The sequence below is a fragment of the Carcharodon carcharias genome, chromosome 6 (genome assembly GCF_017639515.1).
Source record: "Carcharodon carcharias isolate sCarCar2 chromosome 6, sCarCar2.pri, whole genome shotgun sequence".
Classification (NCBI taxonomy): Eukaryota; Metazoa; Chordata; class Chondrichthyes; order Lamniformes; family Lamnidae; genus Carcharodon; species Carcharodon carcharias.
Window position 1 is genome coordinate 163,225,061 of NC_054472.1, and position 22,539 is coordinate 163,247,599.

A 22,539-nucleotide genomic window follows, 5' to 3' on the forward strand; every position below is an offset into this window, starting at 1 on the left:
TCCCGCCGACCAAAAAATTGTGATATCATTTGGGGCATAAAATCGCGGTGAGGCCGGGGACGGGTGGGGAGGAAGCAAGAAAGCCACCCAGAGAATTGTACGTGCACCCCTGCCTCCAAACCTTCCCACAGGGGACCATAAAATTCTGCCCTAAGTCCCAAAGTTTGACCCCTCCTCAGTTACTCTCAGTTAGAGCCACTGAGTTCACCTCTGAACAAACCATCAAAATGTTGGTCTGCAGAGCGGCTGCACTGGATAGCCGCAAAAAACTCACATGCAGATTGTGATGCTCAATTAGCCGATGACTCAATGTAAAACACACCAACTTGTGCTGTTTGCTTATTTGAATGACTGGGCCACACAGCCTGTGCGAACCATATTGTACATGGGCTGCACACATCAGTAGGGAGCCCAGAATCATAGTTTCCGAGCATCACTGTTCTGCGGCCCTGAAAGGGGACAAGCGTTGTGACTGGAGCAGGTGTTGGCAGTGATGCAGGAACTGAATTTGACCTGGGAAACCGTGAAGAATGACAACACGGGAAAGTACTGGACCCAAAGTTTTCCGAAGCTGCCCTGGAGGCCTTGGTAGAGGAGGTGGAAAGTAGGAGCAATGTGATGTATCTGCAGGGGGCAGACACAAGTTCATAAGGGGGTGGATAGTTGTGGAGGTCAATGCCAGGAGTCCAGCCCTGCTGACCTGGATGCAGTACTATAAGAAGTTCAATGACCTCACAAGATGATCAGTGAATCATCCGACTGCTCATTTCGCTATGCTCCCATTTCTCACCAGCCAACAATCTTTATCAAGCAGCACTCATATCTAAAATTCATACACATTGCCTCACCTGAAACACTTAACGCTGCTGCAAACTTCACACTCACACCTCAGAGCCTGCACACATTGCCAGCTTTTCAACTATGGCAGGACCATCGCCCAAACACATTGCCCCACACTCACTGGAACACATACTTCTCTCTTGAAGAACAATTTGACACATAATCAAAGGCAGCGGGAGTTAACTCGAGGCGGACACGAGGCGGACAGACGTGGCTGCAGCTCCTAATCCCCATGATGATGATACTGGTCATTATTGGGATGACCATTGTTGAAGCTGTAGCCAGTGTTGGAACTTATCAATCAAAGATGACGGCAATCCTGGTATCTAATCCTCCCTTTCACAACCCATATCCCCCTCATCTTTCATGCCTTATGATTTAAAAGCTGCAGATGACCTAAGAATTGACCTCTTATTTCTCCCGCCCTCCCATCCCTCACCACAACCCTATCCTTGTGCTTTTTCCCTTTCAGATACCCAAGAGGGCTGACCTGACTGAGCAGTGGAGAAACACTAACATGACAGTGATGACAAGACACAGCGCCAATTCTTGATTTCACACTTGGAGCCACCAACACAGATGCTGACACTGTGCATCGCTTAAAGGATCGATTTGAGGCAAGATTTGCATATGGTGAGACACATGGCAAGGTTGCACATGTGTATCAGTGCAGAGGATTCAAATGAGCACTTCGAAGGAGCACACAACTAAACGCTTGGTGTACTGGGGAGTCTGTGGTCAAAACCTTGGAGCAGAGGAACCCAGCGTCAACTTGGCACAGAGGTTCGTGTGGAGCTTGGAGTGGTGCCAGGTTGTAAGGTGCAAGTTGCGGTGGATGCTCAGACAACTGTCACGCCAGGTCAGTTTGTCGTCATGAGAATTCATACTGCCACCATCGTGCTAAGGCATGACCCTGGGTGGGTGGCTCCATGGAGCAGATCCTGCTGTCTTCTCTCAGGATGACAGCACTTGTTCTCCCACCACTGCTGCAAGGCCAGTGCCCTTGCTGCTGCTCATCGGCCAGCCAGACCAAACTGTTGTTGTCTACGGTTGGCCAAGATGGTTCAGCGTGTAATCGGGCCTTCTAAGCCCAGAATTGCTCAAGGCCATTCTCCATGGCCATCTGTTACCTACTCCACTGAAATTCAGCAGTCTTCCATCAGTCGTACTGCTGCCACTGGGGTAGAAACTATGTAGGAGCATTAGACCAGGCAAAGACAGATGGAGGGCAGGCATTAAGAGAATGCATAAGGGTGATTAGTTGATTTTTGTGTGAAATATGGCATGATTTGATTTATAAATATGATTAAGTTTATTTTTGTATTGTGGCCGAGTGGGTGCTTGATGGTCAGTGACAGAGGGAAGGTGAGGTGTTGAATGGGGAATTGGGACTGCAGTTACTGGGTTCAGACTTGGAGGAGTTCTTCACAGGCATCTCAGGCAGAAAAGGACTGTCTAGGTTTCCTCCCATTTCCCGCTTCTTCATCTTCCTTCTCATGCTGCTGTTCCTCAGCTGGTTGCCATATAGTGGGTGGCAAAGGGCAGACATCTCATAGATTGTTTCTTGCTGAGGTTTAGATAGGAGAACTGCCTCCTGAAGACCCTGGATGTGGCTTCTTCCTATGAGCCCTATTCACCCTCCTCTACATGGCTTCTTGTCCATTCTCCAATTCATGTTGCACTACTCAAGCCTGCGAGTGTCTAGTTTGTGCAGAAGACTTGGGCCAGGATTTACAGCCCCTCCGCGGTTTGTTTCCCCCGCTCGGTGCGGTGAACAATTTAAATCTCCATTCAGTTTGGTGGGACCATAATATCCTGCCAGGCAGAAGGGACCATAAAATCCTGGCCTTGAAGTCAGTGAAAAGTCCTTCAGCAGCTGCCACCCTCACTCCCCGTGGACCATTGCAAAATTAAGCAATTACAGAAAGCACCAGAGACTTTTAGAATTGCTGCCACAACCAGAAGATATCAACAAACAACTACTAGCTGCTGATCCTTTTAAATGACACAGGTGGGCAGAGGGTGAGTGGGGCTCCTTCCTGCTGCTGAAGGAATGTTCAGCTGTGTGAGGTTCAGCGAGGATCTTAGCTGCAGCATTGTGCTTCAAAATGGCACGCCTGGCATCAAATCAACATTCAACGCTGACTGAAGTCAGGATCTGCCTGCTCCGCAAACTCACGGTGGGCATTCAGGTTCACGTGATAATGTTTGCACCAAAATGGCATCCGACACAATTCACCCGACAAGTGTTCGTCCATACCACGAAGGCCAATTTGGTGCTCTAAGAGCAATCATCGAACCGAAATAGACAAGCGTTAATAAAACCAATTTCACATTGTGCACCTTCTCCTCACCTGCTTACTCGTGAAATCTTTGTTTTAAAAGCAAGAATGAATGAATGAATGAATGGAGGAAAATGGCTTTCAGGAGTTATTGGCTACAAAATTGGGTTCCATAGAGCCCAATGTTTTCACGCGAGTGCCATTTTGCTTCCAAAATGGTTTCCTCAGTGAGCTTGCACACATTGCTGATGCTGTGTCAGGTTAGTGAGAACATTAGGATGCACGCAGGGAGGGTTGACCGGAAGTATGCAGAGTAAACAGGTCATGTTGCAAATCAGTATGGAGCACTGATTTGACGCCAGTGCTGACATTTTGGAGCTCAACACTCCAACTAAAGCCCTCTCTTAACCACATGCAGTTTAACATGCGTACAACAGCAGGAAGGATCCTCACCACAAGCTCTAATTAAACGATTATCAACTACAGTCAGATTCATTGCTGATTGATTTCTACGGTCATTGTTGAGTTTGTAGAAGTTTTGGTGGTCTGCAGGGTTGTTTCAGGTCTCTAGACAGTGGTGTGGCATTTGCTGATCAGCTGTGTCCTGACTTCGAGGATTCTGCGCAAACTACAGGAAGAGGGAGGAGAAAAGGGGAGAAGGGCTCTCAGCAGAAAGTTTGGCCATCCAATCCAACTGTGTGCAGTTTTGGTCTCCACATTTAAGAAAGGATATAATTGCATTTGGAGGCAGTACAGCGAAGGTTCACTAACTTGGTCCCTAAGGTGATAGTGTTTCCTATGATGAGAGGCTGAGTAAACTGGGCCTATGCCCTCAGGAAAATGAGGCAATCTCACTGAAACACACAGGATTCTGAAGGGTCTTGATAGGGTGGACACTAAGAGATGGTTTCCACTGGTCAGAGAATCTAAAACATAGGGGCACAGTCTCAGGATAAGGGGATGATCATTTAGGACTGAGATGAGGAGAATTACTTCATTCAAACAGTTGTGAATCTTTGGAATTATCGACCTCAGAGAATTGTACATGCTCCATTGCTGAATACATTTAAGCTTGAGATAGAAAGATTTTTGGTCTTTTGGAGAATTAAAGGATATGAGGAGTGGGCAGGGATGTGAAGTTAGAACCCAAGATTAGCCATGATCGTATTGAAATTCGGAGCAGGCTCAATGGTTCAATGGTCTACTCCTGCTCCTATTTCTTGTGTTCCAATTATTCTCCCTGAACCTCAGTGAGGAACAGTGTCAGACATCTCTGCCGTACTAAGAACATCCTCATTGAATTTTGTCAACTGCTGCAGCCTCAGAGCAGGGTGAAGACGACGTTGCTCATGGCTGTCAAGGTAACTGAGGCCATGAATCTTTACACGCTTGTCTCCTTCCATGTGGTATTTGCAACATTGCCCAGTTTGCCATCCACCTTTGCATAAAGGAAGCCACTGAAAGTCTGAATTCCAAGACAGCTGAAGAAATCCCATTCTCCCCTTCCAGGCACAAGCAGCCAGAGTGGGTACATGACATCATCAGGATTTCACACTTCCCCCTGATGCAGGATGCCACTGACAACATGCACGGTGGTTTGCAGACTCCACAAGATGTACTAGGATTAAAAGGAATTCCACTTCCTTAATGAGTGACCATTTTCAATGCATCATGCAGACCAATGTCTGGTCACCTGGCAGCATTCATGATGTCTTTACTCTGGAGAAGTTAACTCTGCTATTTATCTTTGAACCGCTATGACCAGCTTTGATGACATGACACTCTACTGCACAACCCACATACACACAGACAGCATCTATATAATGAAAGCTATGCTGCCATAATAAAAATGATACTGTCGACCACTGGGGTGATTAACCAACACTTCCACTGCCTGGACCAATCTGGAGGAGACTTGCAGCATTCGGCAGAGCCTGTGAAAAGATGTGTCTGCTGCGTGCTTCAAAATATCGCCATCAGAAAAGCACTGCCACCAGTGATACAGTGAGTAGGTGAAGAGAAGGAGCAGATGTAAATGTAGGAAGGGAGGAGGCAACCAGCACAGTCCCTATCTGGCTAGAATGAACACAACTGACACCTCCATCTGTGTTACCAGAAAACTCAACCCCAGTTCCCATTTACCAGAAGTCCCACATCTACCTTCCCTCTGTGACTGCCCAGCTTCTGCTTAGCCACAATGCAAAATTAAAAGCCATTCAAAAACGAACATCAATATTCCAAACCAAATTTATAAATCAAAGCATGGTCTATTGCGTACAAATGTCAACTAATCACCCTTGTGAATTCCCTTAGTGCTTGTCTTCCATGTGCCTTTGTCTGTTCTAGTGCTCCTACACAATGCACCCCAGTGGCTGTAGAATACTGGCTTTCATTGGGAGAGACTGAAGATGGCCATGTAGGATGTTCTCAGCCAGCCCTGGTCCTAGAAGGCCTGGCTTCAGACTGCACCATCTCAGTAAGGGTGGCAGTGGTCCGGGTTGGCTGACAGAAAAGGCACTTGTAGAGCGGCAATGGTGGGAGAAGAAATGCTGTCACCCTGAGAGTACAACAAGCTTGTGTTCCACTGTGCCACTGCCGCTCCCTGGGACGGGTGCCGCAATTCTCCTAATGTGTCAGAAGATAAGATTGTTGGACTACTGTGACACCCTGAACACTGGCGCACACAGCTATGATGGCAGAAAGCTGAACTTGCATCGCTTGAATCTGAGCAACCGCTGTAGAATTCCAATGTTGAGTGGGTTCTGCTGCAGTGCAAGCCAAGACAAATGCTATCAGGTGCAGCATCATAGTTGGCCAACACTTCCACGCTGGAAAAGGTGGAATCCAAGCTCTGCGCAAAGCCCTGTGCCAAGTTAGTGCCAGGCTCCTCCATGCTCCTTGACACTGATCACAGCCTTTCTGATAGTGCCAATGCACTGAACATTTTCATTGCGAATACCCATCAGCCTTCTTCTGTAGGCTGCCACATCAAATTCCTCACCTGAGTCCTCTTCAGCAGAATTTGTGTGCGACCTCACCTTCCAGTGAACTGGCATTTGCACTACCCTTGACCCCTGCCCTGGCTACAGGCTGTTCATGTCCGCTGACTCACGACATGCATATCCGGGTTCTAAATTATCCTCTAACATACATGCAATGTCAGTAGAGAGCTGGCTGCAAGTGAGATAGCATGTCTTCTTCATCAATCCATTCTTTTGTCTCCACTTGTTGCTCTTCCACCACAGGTGGGTAGGTTATGGTTCTTTTGATATCTTAAAGGAGAAGGCCACAGGCTAGTGTTGAGGCGGGGGAGCGGTGGACGGAAAGGGTACAGGCCTCCATCATCTGCAGCTTGTAAATTAGAAAAGGTTTTCAGATGAGGGAAAAGCTGTATATGAGAAGGTGGATTAGTTATGAGCATTCCATCATGTTTGATAGTTTCAACCCTGCTGCTGACCACAGCCTCAGTCATGATCACTCCAATGACGGACAGCACCATCTCCTCCATGGGGTTGATTGAGGACATGCAGCCATGCCTGCCTCCTACTGTTTAAATGCTGCTGTGCCTGTTTATGCACCACATTGTCCTGCAAGAGAGCGGGAAGTGTGTCAGTGAGTGTGGTGCAAATCTGTCTGGTTGATATGGCAGGCATGGTTGAATATCTGGCAGTATGTTCAAGCTATGAGATATAGGCGTAAGTCTTGCAACAGTGCTGAGTGCGTAGAATGAGGTGAAGCTATGAATGTTAGGCATGAGTGGTGATTTGATACGAGATCGTTGATTGACAGGTCAAAGAGAGGGGTATGGTGAATTGATCACTGTGAAGGATAGTGGTGCAGTTGGTAGGAAATGGCATTTGAAGCTACATTCACTGATCTTGACCACTCGTTGAACTTCTTGTGGTACTGTATCTAGGTCCTTGGGGCCGAAATACTAACAGTGACAAATATCTGGTGCCAGTGCCTTCGCAAAGTTTGTCTTTTAAGCTCCATGTGGATAGATGGCATCTCTTCTCCACTGCAATATCAGAAAATCTTGAGCTCGTTCTCCACCAAGTCGTGCCATTCTTTTCCACATCATGCTAACATTTATAATTACTTTCTGCACCTGTCCCACCTAAAATGCAACTCCCCCCTTCAGGAGTGCGGACTGGCTTTAAGTAGTGCAACTGAGCTTTCACTTGAAGCAGCCTCTCATGATTGTGCGCATGCACGCCTCCCCACCCCCACATGTAGCGTGCAGACATTCATCAGCACTCACCGCATGTTACAATCGTGTAAACTAGCAGGCAACATGAAGTTGGTGTGCTGCCTACATCAGATGCAATGGGCCCATGTTAGTCGTGCATCATGATTCCCTGTTGGCGGGCCTTAGTAAGTGCTGTGGCCAGTGAATCTGGCTAGGCGAGCAGAGGTGAATTGACAATCATCTTAAATGAGAAGTGCACGATAGCGCTGTTGTTTAATGAATGTACTTGAATGACGTCAGCAGATCTCTCTTGAAATCAGTTTTAGTAACTGCCCCCCAGCTAGAAGGCAGTGGGTTCACAGGGCGAAAGTGCCTCTGTGATTTGGAAGGAGGTACCTGTTTCTGAAAGGAAGAAGAAAACATTTGAATTTATACAACCTCATCACGTTTCTCATGGTGTTCCAAAGGGCCTCACACACGTTTTATTATTCTAAAGTTCAGTGACAGCACTTAAGCAGGGAAACATGGCAGCCAGCTTGTGCATAGGGTAAGGACAGAAGTAGTAGGAGCAGGAATCAGCTTTAGAGCCCTGCAGGCCTGCTCGGCCATTCAATAAGATCATGGCTGAACTCCCACGTCCACTTTCCTGCCCTATTTTCATGTCCCTTGATTCTTTTAGCTCCCCAAGATCTATCGATCTCAATTTTAAATATGCTCAAGGTCTGAGTATCCATGGTCCTCCAGGGTACGTTTAAGTGCAGAAATTTCCCTATCTCTGTCCCAATCAGAAGCCATCAGCTCAATTGAATGGTAGTGTCACTGGAGAGGGAGCAGCTGCTGCCTGTTACTGCACCCGCCCAAGGCCTAGGTTCTTCACTGGATCCCCGGGCACAGGTGAGTGAAAACGTGGGGGGGTGTGGGGAATTATTTGTGTTCATTTGCCCATCCCTTGAGAAGGTGGTGATGAGCTGCCTTCTTGAACCACTGCAGTCCATGTGGTGTAGGTACACCCACACTGCTGTTATGGAGGGTATTCCAGGATTTTGATCCAGCGACAGTGAAGGAACAGTGATATATTTCCAAGTTAGGATGGTGTGTGGCTCGGAGGGGAACTTCCAGCAGGTGGTGTTCAAGTGTCTGCTGCCCTCGCCCTTCTAGGTTGTAGTGGGCGTGGGTTTGGAAGGTGCTCCTAAGGAGCCTTAATGAGTTTCTACATTGCATCTTGTAGATGATACACACTGTTCGTCAGTGGTGGAGGGAGTGAATGTTTGTGGAAGGGGTACCAATCAAGTGGGTTGTTTTATCCTGGACGGTGTCAAGCTTCTTGAGTGTTGTTGGAGCTGCACTCAGCCAAGGAAGTGGAGCGTTTTCCATCACACTCCTGACCTGTGCCTTGTAGATGGAGGGCAGACTTTAGGGAGTCATGAAGTGGGTTACTTGACACAGAATTCCTAGTCTCTGACCTACTCTTGTAGCCACAGTATTTATATGTATGGTCCAGTTCAGTTTCTGGTCAATGTTAAACCCCAGGATGTTGATAAGAGACAGCAGCAAGGAAGGCTGGTGGACCTCAGCAGGTTCCCTCCCTCCCAGATGCCAGGTTGCTTTATCAGGAAATGACTGCCTTTGAACGAGACCCCCTACACCTTCCCTCTTTGGGAGCCTTCAAGCAACCTCGCATGGGCTTGCTTGTTGTGCTCTCTGCATGGCAAGCACCCTGCCCACTGCTGGGTGAATATCAGAGGCCGTGGGATGGGTTCCTTAACTGGGCATTAATCGGGGCGGAGATGGATAGATAGCAGGATTCCCACCCACCATCCTCCTGCCTCACCATGGGGGAGGGCATTAAATTCCATCCAGCAACTTGGAAATGTAGTAAACAGTGTGGAGGATGGTAATAGAGTTCAGGAGGACAAAAACAGACTGGTTCAATGGGCATACATGTGGCAGATGAAATTTAACCCAGCGAAATGATCCATTTTTGACAGGAAGAATGAGGAGAGCCAACATAGTGAATGATTCCATTTGAAAGGGGTGCAAAAACAGACAGACCTTAGGTAAACTTATACAGGTCTTCGAAGATGGCAAGATAAGTAGGTTGCTATGAAGGCCTACTAAATCCTTAATAGATAACAAAAGCATGGGAAGTTATGCCATGCCTTTACAAAACATTGGTTATGCCCCCCGTGGAGTACTGTGGCCAATTCAGGGCACCACAATTTAGAAAGGGTAGCAAGGCCTTAGATCAGGAGCAGAGGAGATTTACTTTAAAGGTGCTTGGACCGAATAACGTCAGTCAGTGGAGAAGCTAGAGGGACTGGGGTTGTTTTCCTTAGAGAAGGTTAAGGGGAGATTTGATAGTGGTCTTCAAAATCTTGAAGGATTTTGATACAGTAAATAAGGAGAAACTGTTTCCAATGACAGAAGGGTCCATGACCAGAGGAAATAAAATTGAAGGTATTTGACAAAATAACCAGATGCATGAACCAGAAAATGAGGAGATGTGTTTTCACACAGTGATCTGAAAGCATGGTGGAAGCAGATTCCATAATAACATTCAAAAAGGAATTTGATAAATACTTGAAAAGGGAAAAATTGCAGAGCTATAGGGAAAGAGTAAGGGAGTAGGAATAATTGGATGGCTCTTCCAACGAGTCAAAATGGGCATGATGGGTTGACTGGCCTTCTGTACAGTATCATTCTATGGCTCTATGGAAAGTTATTTTGACTGTGAGACTCCATTCTTTCATGTCAAAGGGAATGCTTGAAGAGCTTTTGAAAAGAAAAGCCTATGGCTCACATATTGTATCACTGAAGCAAAATTTCACATCTATATAAAACGCCTGAAACTAGTATTACATAACTTCTCACAACAGGTTGCTTAGTACACTGTATTTTTCTTTGTAGCGTTTAGAAATTAAGGGCAAGACATTCAGTAAGCTCTCTCTTTAAATGCAGAATGTGAAATCAGACATCTTCGACAGTTGATTTCACTGAGAAATGATATTATGAGTCAATTGCTGAACCCTCCAATTATTTAAAAAAAGCCAATATTTGCTTGTCAGAGTTGAAAGTTTAAAACTGGAGAGGCCTATATCTAAATCAGCATTTAGTACATAAGTGAGCTAAATTCAAAATGGCTGCTTGGCTTGCTTTTGTTAACTCAAGGATTCGTGCGAGTTATCAAGAGATGAAAATTGTGCTGAATTCTTTGAACAGCACAGAAAAATCCCAGCAATTTATTCAAATGTTACGAAATATTCTGAGAGTTTTATCTCAATATAGGCACAGAAATGTCGCCCCAAAGTATTGTTTTATGCGACTGAATTTAAACACAATACAAAGAAATGATCATGTTATGTTGCTAGTTAATAGATGATGAGACAAAGATAAAGGCCGGAATTTTCCAGCTCCATTGGCGTTGGGCCTTCTGGAGGACGAGGAGGCACAATATGCGAAAAGGCCAAAAATCACTTTCATCCGGTGGTGTCTGCCATAGTAGAATGCCAATCCCGCTAGAGGTCAGCATGAACCCGCTTTGCATTCCCCTATGCCAGATTTAACGTTACGCCAGCGGGAAAACACGCTGGCCCAGAACATGTCGGGACAAGCGTGACGTGCAGAAGTCGGGACTTGCCATTAGGGCCTTGCTCAAATCTCGTAAACCCGAGGAGCAGAAGATGCTGGAGCCTGACAGCTACCAGATCCTGGAGGAACACCTGCATCGCATGCTTGATGGATTCTCATGGACATGGCACCGCCGCAAAGCAGGTCTCAGAAGGTGGGAGGTCTTGTTGATGTCTGGGGTCTGTTTTGGAACATCATGGTCTTAGCCATGGGCTGCTATGGATGATCGGCAAGTGGGGGGGGGCAGACAGGAAGCTTCAGCTGTGAGTGGGAGAGGAAGGTGTACCAGAGTGGGAGGGTGAGGTTGGAGAGGTGGAGTGGGGGGGAGTCAAAGGTGTCAGGGAATGTGAGGTTGGGAGTTGGGAGTAGGTGAATGAAGGAGTCATGGGGGGGTGAGATTGCAGTGGGAGGGGTTAGCTGATGGAAGTATCGGGGGGGGTGGTGAGGTTGGGAGTGGGGAGGAGGGTGTATGGGGGAGGAGGGTGTAACGGGGGAGAATGTGGTAAGTGGGGAGGTAGGTGTAAGGGGGGGAGGAAGGTGTAAGGGAAGGAGTTCGGAGGGGGCAAGGAATTCAGGTGGGGGTGGAGGAACTCAGCGGGGTAATGAGGGAGGGGTTCAGGAAGGTCAATGTGGATGGGGTGGGATTCTCAGGAAGGTAGGAACCTGGACTTCCTGGAAAGAAAAGGGTGCAGGTTGGTAGGTGACGGTGAGGAGGTGGAATTTGAAGCCAAGGAGCTGGGGGCATGGGGGGGAGGGGTGGGTGGGGGTGGTGTTGATGGGGGAAAGGACATGAGTGACTGAGGGAGGGGAAAGGATGGGGGAGCTTACCATAAGCTTGACTACGACCATCTTTGTCAAATCAAAAGTGAGCAGAGCCTCCTGTTGGACGGCACCGGTGCTGCATGGGAGTATGATCAGTGGGTGGGTGGAGATGGAGGTCAGCTCAGATGGACAATTGCGAGAGAACCCCAACAGGCAGCATTGAAAATGCTCGGGACAGTGAGATGAGTGTGATGGAGGAAGGCTCTGGGTGCGTGGGAGAGTGCTTGCCTGAGGCTCTGAAAGGCTCTGCCACACACACACTTCTCCCTCCAGAATCACTCGTGGTCCAGCTGTGTGCAGCTGAACTGCCAGTGGGGGGTATGCAGGGCGAAGGACTGGCAAAGCCTGTAAATGAAGTTGAAATTTAACATTACACATTATTCAGTGATAGTGAATATATTTTCAAATTATAAAGTGACAAAATGCGTTCACCTGTGCAACCAGTTGTGATCAGAAATTCTTAACCTTTCTAGGCCTACTTCTCCTAGGTGCTGCCCTGACATCCGCAGCAAGGGTGGAGACAACTTGTGCAATGGTTGGCCCTGTTGCCTCTGATGACTTTGGCATGCAGCCTCAGGAGAGCCGAACTTGAGGCTTTTGCTTTGGCTGTCCTCCTGTCGGCCAGCTACTCCCTCTGTGGTGACAGAGGATCAGGTTGAAGGGGGTTCACAGGCAAAGGGGGCTCGGAGGGAAAGGACAACTTCTGAGATTCCTGGAGTGGGTGACCCAGGGGTGTCCAGTTGCCGTTCCTCCTCCCTTCGGGTATCTGAGGGTCCCCACCTGACTCCTTGAAGGGTGGAAGCACCTGGAGGGATGTTGAGGTGTCCCGTTTCCCTCGTGTTGCCACTGCAGGAACTCATCCATGGCTACCACGATGGAGTGCAGGCCTTTGCACATCTCCGCATTCTGCTGGACCAGGGTCTCCATGGCATCCACCATCCTTCCCATGGAGACCCCCATGCGTACACATGTGGGCAACACTTATTCAGAGTGTAGGTGGGCACATTCCTCTGACTCACATGACACTCTGTTGAAGGATTCCATCAGCTCTGCGTGATATTCCCCCAACTTCTGCTGACTTTCCACAATAAGTTGGAAGACTGAATCCTGATGCTCGTCATCTGACTCCGGCCTCAAAGATGCGTCTTCCCCAGCAGCCCTCCGAGTGCCGGGGAGCTTGGTTGAACCTGCTTCCTCCTGCTACGGTAACCACCAGATTGTGAACCCGAGCCTGCTTTAGGTCTGAGGTGTGTGTCTCTGCGCTGGTGGAGGGTGTGGGTAAGCACTGTGACGGGTCTTCCAGGCTGCTTATTTCCAGCTATTCGTTGGAGGAGGTGTCCTCTTGGCTGGAGGTGAGGGCCTGGATGGAGGTGAGGGATTGGCTGACTGAGGGTGTCGGTCGCTTGGCAGAGCTCCCTGTGAACAAAACTAAAGATAATTAGTGCATGGCAGCAGAGTCAAAAGTGGGAGAGAGAGAGCACTCACAGTTGCATTGAGAGATGGATGATGTGGTGCAGGATTCTGACGTGGGTGTTTGCCGCCAACCTCACCGTTGCCACAGGCATGGTCCACGTCCTCAGCAGTCAGCACGATGGCACGTTCGCCAAAATGAGTGAGGGCCCTCATCTGGGCCATTCCACCTCCGTCTGGGAGCTTGTCCTGCTGTTGTGAGCCAGCTCCTCCTGCATTAAAACAGACGGAGAGAGTGTGTGAGCAAGACAAATGGCACGACACAGAATGTTTGTGTAGTGAGCGGAGCCACAGACGGGATGAGGACGTGAGTTCCAGAGGATATGTGTCTGATGGAGATGTGAGGATGTGTGTGAGAGTTAGCAGTGTTGTCCCTTTGAGATGTGAGATCCCTGTGGAAGTGTGATGTGTTTGTAAGTGTGTGAGTTAAGAGTGATGATGTGGTTTACTTACCCTGGCTGAACAGATGAGAGCATTCATCCTCTTCCTGCACTGGATGGCTGATGTCCTCTATGCTCCAGTGGCAGTGACCACTACTGCCACTGTCTCCCAGGTCGGACTGGTAACTCTCGTGGTCCTCCTGCGACCAGAGCAGGGTTAGAGGACATCGAGGCGGTCTTCCACTGTGTCCAGCAGGCACCCAGAAAGGCGGCACTAAATTTGAGGTCTGCCGTCTTCTTTGCTTTCTGGGGCCATCTGTCCCCTAGAGAAGTCCTAGTCTGTAGACATGAAGTAGGCAATCGCTCCACTGTGCCTTAAATATGGCGCCCTGAGCGAGGAAGTGCTGAGGTCATTGATGTAGTGGACAATCCGAGCGATCCAGCGTGTTCCCTGTGAACACATTATTAATGAGGTAGAACGCGCCAGGAACGGGACGTTAGGGTGTGAAAAGCCGCCGTAGGATAAAACGTCCTTTATCCTGTCTGCTCCTGCACTTTGTGCAAATCCGGTACGATTCCACCCAAAGGTTTTAAGAAAAATGAACAAATGCTACGTTAACAATATGCATTTTTAAGGAGGGTCTTAGAGGAGGAGAGGGAGGCGTAGCTGCAGGGAGCTTTAGAGAGGGCAATCTGAAATATGGGGTCTGACTGGAGGCATAATTGCCCAGGCTAGATCCATGTATAAGAGGTCACACTTCATTCTGATCTTTCTTTACCATTTTCTCATTCATTATCATTATTTCCTCAGTTTCTCTTCTTTTCTAACTCTGTTTAAACTCAACTGAATTCATTGACTAATATCAATTATTTGTTGTAAGGTGCGTCCCACTTCAAGTGGCTAGGTCAGTATGTTCTCCCTCTTACCCAGTCTCTCTCTCGGTTATGAGTATTGCGAGGAGGGCTGGGTGAGGGTGGCGGACGTAGGGATGGAAGAGATTAGGGAGATAGCGAAGAGCAAGGTTATGAAGAGATTTTGAAATTTTAAATTCGAGGACCAGGAGAATTCAAGTCTGCAAGTGTAAAAGGGTGAAGAATAGGATACGAGCTTTGTTAGATCAATGGGAAATGGTGGTCAAGGTTGTTTTGGATGCCAGGGTTACAGTCTAGTTCAACCTGGGGCAATGGCTGGTGAAGGAGTCAAATAGGTGGCAAGGGTACATCGGGCGAGCGTCCTGCCATCATCTGCGCACTCGCACGATATTTCAGTCAGCGGGCACGTGTGGGAGTTGGCAGCGCGCCCGCTGACAATTAAAAGGCTTATTAAGGCCATTAACAATATAATTGAATGAAACTTTTCGCTGCCTGTCCAACATTACGGTTGGCGGGCAGGCGAAAAGGCCAAGCGGCTTTCGCATTTTTTGCGAAACCTCATCCGTGGGTGGGATGAGGTTTTGATCCATCATTAAAAAAAAAATTTCGTCCTAATTTCTAACATGTCCCTGTTCATATGACAGTCACATGAGTGGTCATGTTTTTTAACACCTTAAAATTCTTTATTTTAAAAATCTTCATCTCCCTGAGGCAGCTCTGTGCCTCAGGGAGCTTTTCCTGTACATACTTAATTGGCCTGCCAGTGTGAAATCGCAGTCCTGCTGCCCTGCTAAGCCCGACCAACGAGGACAAAATTCTGCCCTTGAGTGCAAAGTTCATCCATGTTTTCCTCTAAGAGAATGGATCACAAACTGTGCAATATTAACCCTTAAGATTGCATGTAACAGTTGTGTTCAAAATAAAACAAAACCTGTAATTCGAGTAAACATGTAATCCATTTATTCAGAGAATAATCAGAATTGTACTGTTTTACTACTTAAAAATATTCAGGATTGGAAAGGTACAGAGAATCATTTCTATAGATGCCATGTGATGGAAACCATGCATGAAAATCCACAAAGGAAGGATTTTTAGTACTTAGTGGGTTCAAGAAAATAGTTTTATTTCAACATGTTTTTTAAAATTCCCTTCCTCGCATGAACACTATTTCCCCTTGTATGCTGGTGGTCCACTTTGACCTCAGATATTGTACCTGGAAATAAGACAAACCTGAAAGGATACCATTAATGTTGTGCTTGGTTTGGCTATTAGCAGGTACTATGTGATCTGAGTATGGTAGCTTTCTTCACCCAAACCTTTGGTCCTGCATTTTGCTTCAGGCTAATGTTGCTCAAGAGTTATGGGAATTTGTCATCCAGGAACTGGGGGGTGTAGGCGAACTCTGATCAGAATGCCACTCCAACTAGCAGCCATCTTCTTCTAAATAACTTATTTTTCTCTTTGGTTTTCATTTCATATCTTTACTAGTCGAGGGCGAGAAACATTTAATTCATACAACATAGAAAATTTCATTCATTTAAAATAGTATTTTTTTCAGCAAGAAATTCATTTGTTAATTGTTGACCCTATAACATTGGCCCCAACATTATGTATATCAACATACTGCCAGCAGTTATGCATACTCTGGTTCATACTATAGTCTACACTATGACTTATTGAGTTAAGGGGAAGCTCAAGAAAATACAATTGCTCAAGAGTCTTTTGGTGACACAACTGGTTCTTCGAACACAGTTTGTTAAATATCTTACACATCTAATACACATTGACCTACATCAACTTCCCAATTAATAACTCCATTATCATTCAGTACATTCATTTACAGCTCTCATATCACACTTATTCATCCATAATACGATATCAGACATCAAAACTGATAGCTGTTGCTGTATTTTACGTAGAATTTACCAACTTAGAGAAAGTCCATTCAGCACAGTGCCAGTTTTTCTGTCCCACGTTATTTTTTATCTTCCATTTGATTTATTTTGTCTCACCCTATCAGCTTACCCTTCTACATTTTTTTCTCCCTTGTGCTTATCTAGCTTCCCCTCAAATTTGTCCATGTTACTCATCTCAAATGTTCCATGTGGTTCTCAGTTCCACATGTTCTCTGAATTCTTTACTGATTTTTTTAGCGACTGTCTTACAATTAAAGCCTTAAGTTTTGACACGTTAAGAATCATTCCAGAAAGTGTGTTGAGAGGATATATAATATAAACCGTCAGACTGCCAATCCCTCCAGGGAATGTGTCATTTTAAAAAACTTTTCAATTGATTTAGGTACACACACAGATATACATTTTAAAAAAGTTACCTGAATGACAGGAATAACAATATTACTGTTGACGCAACCAAAATAAATGCACCATTTCTAAATACAAATAAAAACCATTTCAAACATTTTTGTTCTGCTCACTTAGTCTTCCCTTTCACTGCCATTTCCTCATCTTCATTCTCCGTTTTCTGCTTTTGATACCTTAACTTTAACTAACCTAACTTTGTCTGACATTTCAATTCATTAACTTTCCTTCCCAGCCTTAAGCACCGTACAAATTAGTATTAGGTGCCACCATTTATTCTGGAAAAGGCTTCCAAATCAGAAAAAATCAACCACTGGAAAGCACTTCAGAGGGCTATTTCTGCAAAAACGCCTTGCAAAACAATGAAGACGATCAATGTCATTTAGCAGATTTGACCAACTTTTGACTGGACTGAAATAACCCTTACTGTGCTGTGTGGGTGACCTCTTTCTGAAGCAAAGTACTCAGCCTCTCTGAATTGTCACAAGAAATGACCTTGGGGGCTGAGATCATATAAACCTACTGAGTTTTACTCATGTGGTGTTCAATGTCACCTAGATCCTTGATTAGTACCTTACAGTCATTGGCAGGAATCTTTGATGCCCTATCTGTATATTTTTGAAACATATAAAATAGATATCACATCCAGATTTAAGAGGAAACACATGTAAATCAAACACACTATTGGCATCACCACTTCACACAATTTTTATTCCCCTTCCAGTTAATTAAAGATAGATCCATACATGTAGGAACTTCATTTCATTATCCCTGCAAAACATTTCCCCTGCCCTTTAATCTCACATGTATTTCCATGTGACATACCTCTCTTCTCAAAATGCAGTGGACCATTACAATGACAAAGCCTTCCAAAGAGTCAAAGACAGCAAAGAGGATCTGAAAGAGGGCTGATCTTCGATCTGTGATGGCTAACACTGCAGACATCCAAGTCAATGCTAAAAGTGGTAGGACAACACAAGAGCTCCAAAGAGACGCCCTATCAAGGAGGGAAAAAGAAAAGATGTTAGGGAGAAATTAAGAAAAGGCTTCTGTGAGTACCAGGTCACTGACATCATTCATCAAAGGCTCGGTTTAAGACATAATCCAAATACAATAAAACAGAAGTGCCAAACAAACAATTATTGCAACGTAATTAAAATCCCCATTATAGTGAGGTAAACTGAGGATTGTGTAGCTCCCTATGTATAAAACGGGGGTGAAAAAGCCACTCTAAACCATTCAGATTTGCAACAAATACCTTTAGTTTCATTTCAGCTAAAAGGTATAACTGATTCCATCAGCAGAAAGGTTTATTAAAATAGAACTTGGTATAAGAAGAGCTATCAGTGAGAAAGTCCATTTTTCCTCTAAATGTCTATTTTCTGATGCAATTTTATGCATTCTACGCTCAAGATACTAATGATTATTACCATAATAACTGCTCCAATAACATCTACAGCTTCATAAAGCAGCATAATCATGTTGCACTCGGTATACTTAAAATACATTTTGAATAACTGGAGGATATGTCATTACCAGCAGTGAGATGCGATAATATAATAAGGACATGGGAAAAGATCTGATTCATCAAATCCATTTCTTCCATTTAATCTCCAGAGGGAATATTCTGTGAAGATTTTCCCTGCCCTTTCTTAAAGTAATCAAGTAAAATTTTAACATATCTACACAACTCTACATTATCCTGCTACGTCCAATCACTTCCTATAATAAAAAATGTGCATTTTTGGTATAAAACCAGAAAATGCTGGAAAAACTCAGCAGGTCTGGCAGCATCTGTGGAGAGAGGAGCAGAGTTAATGTTTCGGTAGAGCTGGGGAAGGTAAAGGTGTAACGGGGAGGGAAGGAAGAACAAAAGGAAAGGTCTGTATAGGGTAGGAGGCAGGAGAGATTAAATGACAAAAGGGAAAATGGTGCAAGGCAGCAGGAGATGATAATGAGATATGTGAAGAAACAAAAGACAAACCAAACGGTTGCAAATGGAAAGAGCAGAATTATTACCAACAGCAGCGGTCCACAAAAAATGTGAGCAGAAGTTATGACTTGAAATTGTTGTACTCAATGTTGAGTTCCGAAATTTGAGGTGCTGTCCCTGAAAATTATGTTGAGCTTCATTGGAGGCTGAGGACAGAGCAGGAGTGGAATGCGTGTACATCAAAAGGAGGTACTGCAATGCAGTCAGCCAATCTACATTTGGTCACCCTTTCTGAAATTCTTTTATGGGATGTGGGCGTTTCTGGCAATGCCAACATTTGTCCTTGGTTCTAAATGTCCCCTGACAGCAGTTAAGAGTCAACCACATTGCTATGGGTCTGGAGCTACAAGAAGGCTAGCAGAATTCCTTCTCTAAGGGGCATCAGTAAACCAGATGGGTTTTTATGGCAATCAATGATGGTTTCATGGTCACTTTTAATGAAACTAGCTTTCATTCTATTTTGTTTTAAATTAATTCATTGAATTTAAATTCCACCAGCTGCCATGATGGTATTTGAGCCGGTGTCCCCAGGACATTAGTCTGGGTCTCTGGATTACTAGTTCAGTGACATTTCCACTGCACCATTGTCTCCCCAATGTAGAGGAGACTACATCATGAGCTGTGAATACAGTACACTAAATTGACAACAGTACAAGTTATTTCACCTGAAAGAACTGTTTGGATTCCCGGACAGTGGGAACAGAGGAGATCAAAGAGCTGCTGTTGCATCTCCTGTGCTTGCATGCAAGGGTGCCATGGGAATGGGAGAAGATGTTGGGGATAAAGAAGTTGTGCAGGAACAGTCCCTTTGAGATGCTGAGAGGGGAGGAAAGGGGAAGATGAGTTTAGTGGTGGCATTACACCGGAGGTGGTGGAAAAGTCAGGAGATGGTTTGCTGGATGTGGTAGCCAGTAGGTGGAAGATGTCAAGGGGAAGGTTGTCAGAGTTCTGGACGGGAGGGGAAGGGGTGAGGACAGAAGTGTAGGACATGGAAATGGACACAGTTCAAAGCCCTGTCAACCATGGTGGAAGGAATTCCTGGGTTGAGGAGACAGGAAGACATACCAGACGTACTGGTGTGGAAGGTGGCATAGCCAAAACAGATGGAACAGGGACTGAAAAACTGGGAAGTGTTTTCCTAAGGTAGAAGGAAGTATTGTCAAAGTAGCTGTGCAATCAGTAGACAAATAATGGAACATATATTTTGTATGTATGTTTATTTTTATCAGTATCTGTGTATATATGTGTACATACATGTAACATATATGCGTATTTGGTCATATATGTGTATTTGGTCACAGTTGGAGTTTACAGTTTTTGGTATGTTGCTTGCTTTTTTCTGTTGCTTTATTCCCCTAGTTTTAGTGATTTATATATCTGTCCCCCCCAATCCCTTTGGAGTATGTACTCTCCTTATACTTCCTGCCAAAATGAACATTATCAAATCAATTATACTAAAATTAATTTGCAAATTATATGCTCATACTCAAAGTTTACTAATTTATTTTGTATTTTATCAAACTACTTGGTGATTACCATAAATTGCACTTCCGATTCCAGAATATGAGTTGTTTATGTAAATAGTGAACAGCACCCATTGGGGGTAGGCGGGAATGTGGAGTTGAGGTTCCAATCCGATCAGCCACCATTCTCACTGAATGGCAGAGCAGGCTCGCAGGGCCGAGTGGCCTACACCTGCTCATAATTCATATGTTTGTATATTGTGTTCGTATATGAAACACTACTTCCCACCTTTTGCAAGTAGCAAAGAGTGAGGCTGAGAGCAGAGCAGCAGAAAAGCATCAGGCCGAGAGAGAGAGAAAACAGGGAACTGTAAACCAGCTAGTCTGACACCAGCAGTAGGGAAAATGCTAGAATCTATTATTGGGGACATAGCAACAGGGAATCTAGAAAATCAAATGATTCGGCAGAGTCAACACAGATTTATGAAAGCATGTCTGACAATTTGTGAGCATCTCTGAGGTTATAATTAGCAGGGTAGATAAAGGGGAACCAATGGATTTAGTGTAACTGGATTCAAAAAAAAGTTTTGACAAGGTGCCACACAAGGGCTTATTACACAAAATTAGGACCCATGGGATTATGGGTAATATATTAGCATAGTCAGAGGATTGGTTAACAGACAGAAAACACAATAGGAATAAATGAATCATCTGGGTTAGCTGGAATTAGTGGGGTACTGCAAGGATCAGCGCTTGGGCCTCTTGGGTCTCAGCTATTTACATTCACTGTCAATGATTTAGGTAAGTGGAGCGTAATGTGTCCAGTTTTGTTGATGATACAAAGTTAGGTTGAAAAGTAAGTTGTGAGGACGCAAAGAAACTGCAAAGGGATATAGATAGATAAAGTGAGTGGACAAGAATGCATGGAAAGATGGAATATGGAAAAGTAGAAACATAGAAACTTGGGAGAAGAAGGTATCTACTTTTTTTGGAGAAATAGAAAAGCAGAATATTTTAATATGATGAGAGACTGGAACATATTGGTATTTAGAGAGACCTAAGTGTCTTCGTATGCGAATCATAGAAAGTTAGCATGCAGCTGCACCAAGCAATTAGGAAAACAAGTGGTACTTCAGCCTTTACTACAAAGGGTCCAGAGTATAAGGGCCTGATTTTAACTCACTAAAAACCTATTCACTTACACAGAGTTAAAATTGGGCTCTTTCAAGGGTGAAGTCTTACTGCAACTATTTAGGTCCTTGGTGAGACCACACCTAGAAGACTATATAGTTTTGGCTTCCTTATTTAAGGAAGAACAGACTTGCCTTGGAGTGAGTGCAATGAAGTGAGTGCAATGAGGGTTCACTGGTCTGATTCCTGGTATGAGGGGAATGTCCTGACAAGAGACTGACTAGACTAGACTTACATTCCCAAGCATTCAGAAGAAGAGAGGAGACGTGAGTTGAAACATAAAGGGAGAAAAATTTATTCAGAGAGCACTGCTACACAGAATTATGTTGATTCACCGAGCCATCCTATCAATGAAGAGCACCACACAGGCCACTGCAGGTTGTGGCCCATGCGCTGCCTGCTCCCAGGAGATTGATGCTAGAGCTACACTAACCTACTTAGCCCCATTTAATATTTTAAGGGGGCTTGTTTCCCTGCATGTTTAGTGATCACAATCTCAGAATAAGGATTGGTAATTTCAGACTGAGTTGAGAAGAAATTCACTTCACTCAAAAGGTTGCAAATCTTTGGAATTCTCTATGCCAGAGAGTTGTGGATTCTCAGTCGTTGAGTACATTCAACGCTAGATTTTTGGATACTAATGGAACTGGAGGTTGTGGGTATCATATGGGAAGGTGAAGTTAAGGTCAAAGATCATCCATGATCTTAGTGAATGATGGATCAGACTTGTAGGGACGAATGGCTCTTGTGTTATCGGTCTGAGTAGTTTCCCTTAACGCCTATGCTTGGTTTTGTTTTGTTGCCAGTTTGCTATCCATTTTATGACTTGTCCCCTGAATTCATCTAATGAGTTACAGTTAAGGGACATTAGGGATTTTTTCCACTGAAACTGAAAAGGTTAAATTGTAACTTAACAAATCGTCAAAATTATAGTGGTTATGATAACATAAAGAGTGGTAGAATCTTCAATGCATAATGAGACTTTGCTGAGAGCCCAGACATCCATTAGGCTGGTGAAACAGCTGCAACCAAGGGAAAATATTGCTTGATCGACAGCTTTCTTCTTAGATCTAATTCTCAATTGCTCAATA

The 22,539-nt window shown here is 45.0% G+C and overlaps 1 protein-coding gene across 3 annotated transcripts in view; it reads right to left on the reverse strand.

The window, feature by feature from the left end:
- Positions 1 to 22,539, reverse strand: part of LOC121279382 (adhesion G protein-coupled receptor B1-like) — a 188,917-nt gene that overhangs the window by 60,644 nt on the left and 105,734 nt on the right. For all 3 annotated transcript variants that reach the window (XM_041190586.1, XM_041190585.1, XM_041190583.1), the window contains one exon: positions 17,627 to 17,798. In XM_041190586.1, coding sequence (XP_041046520.1) covers positions 17,627 to 17,798 — 172 coding nt within the window. The remainder of the gene's footprint in view (positions 1 to 17,626; positions 17,799 to 22,539) is intronic.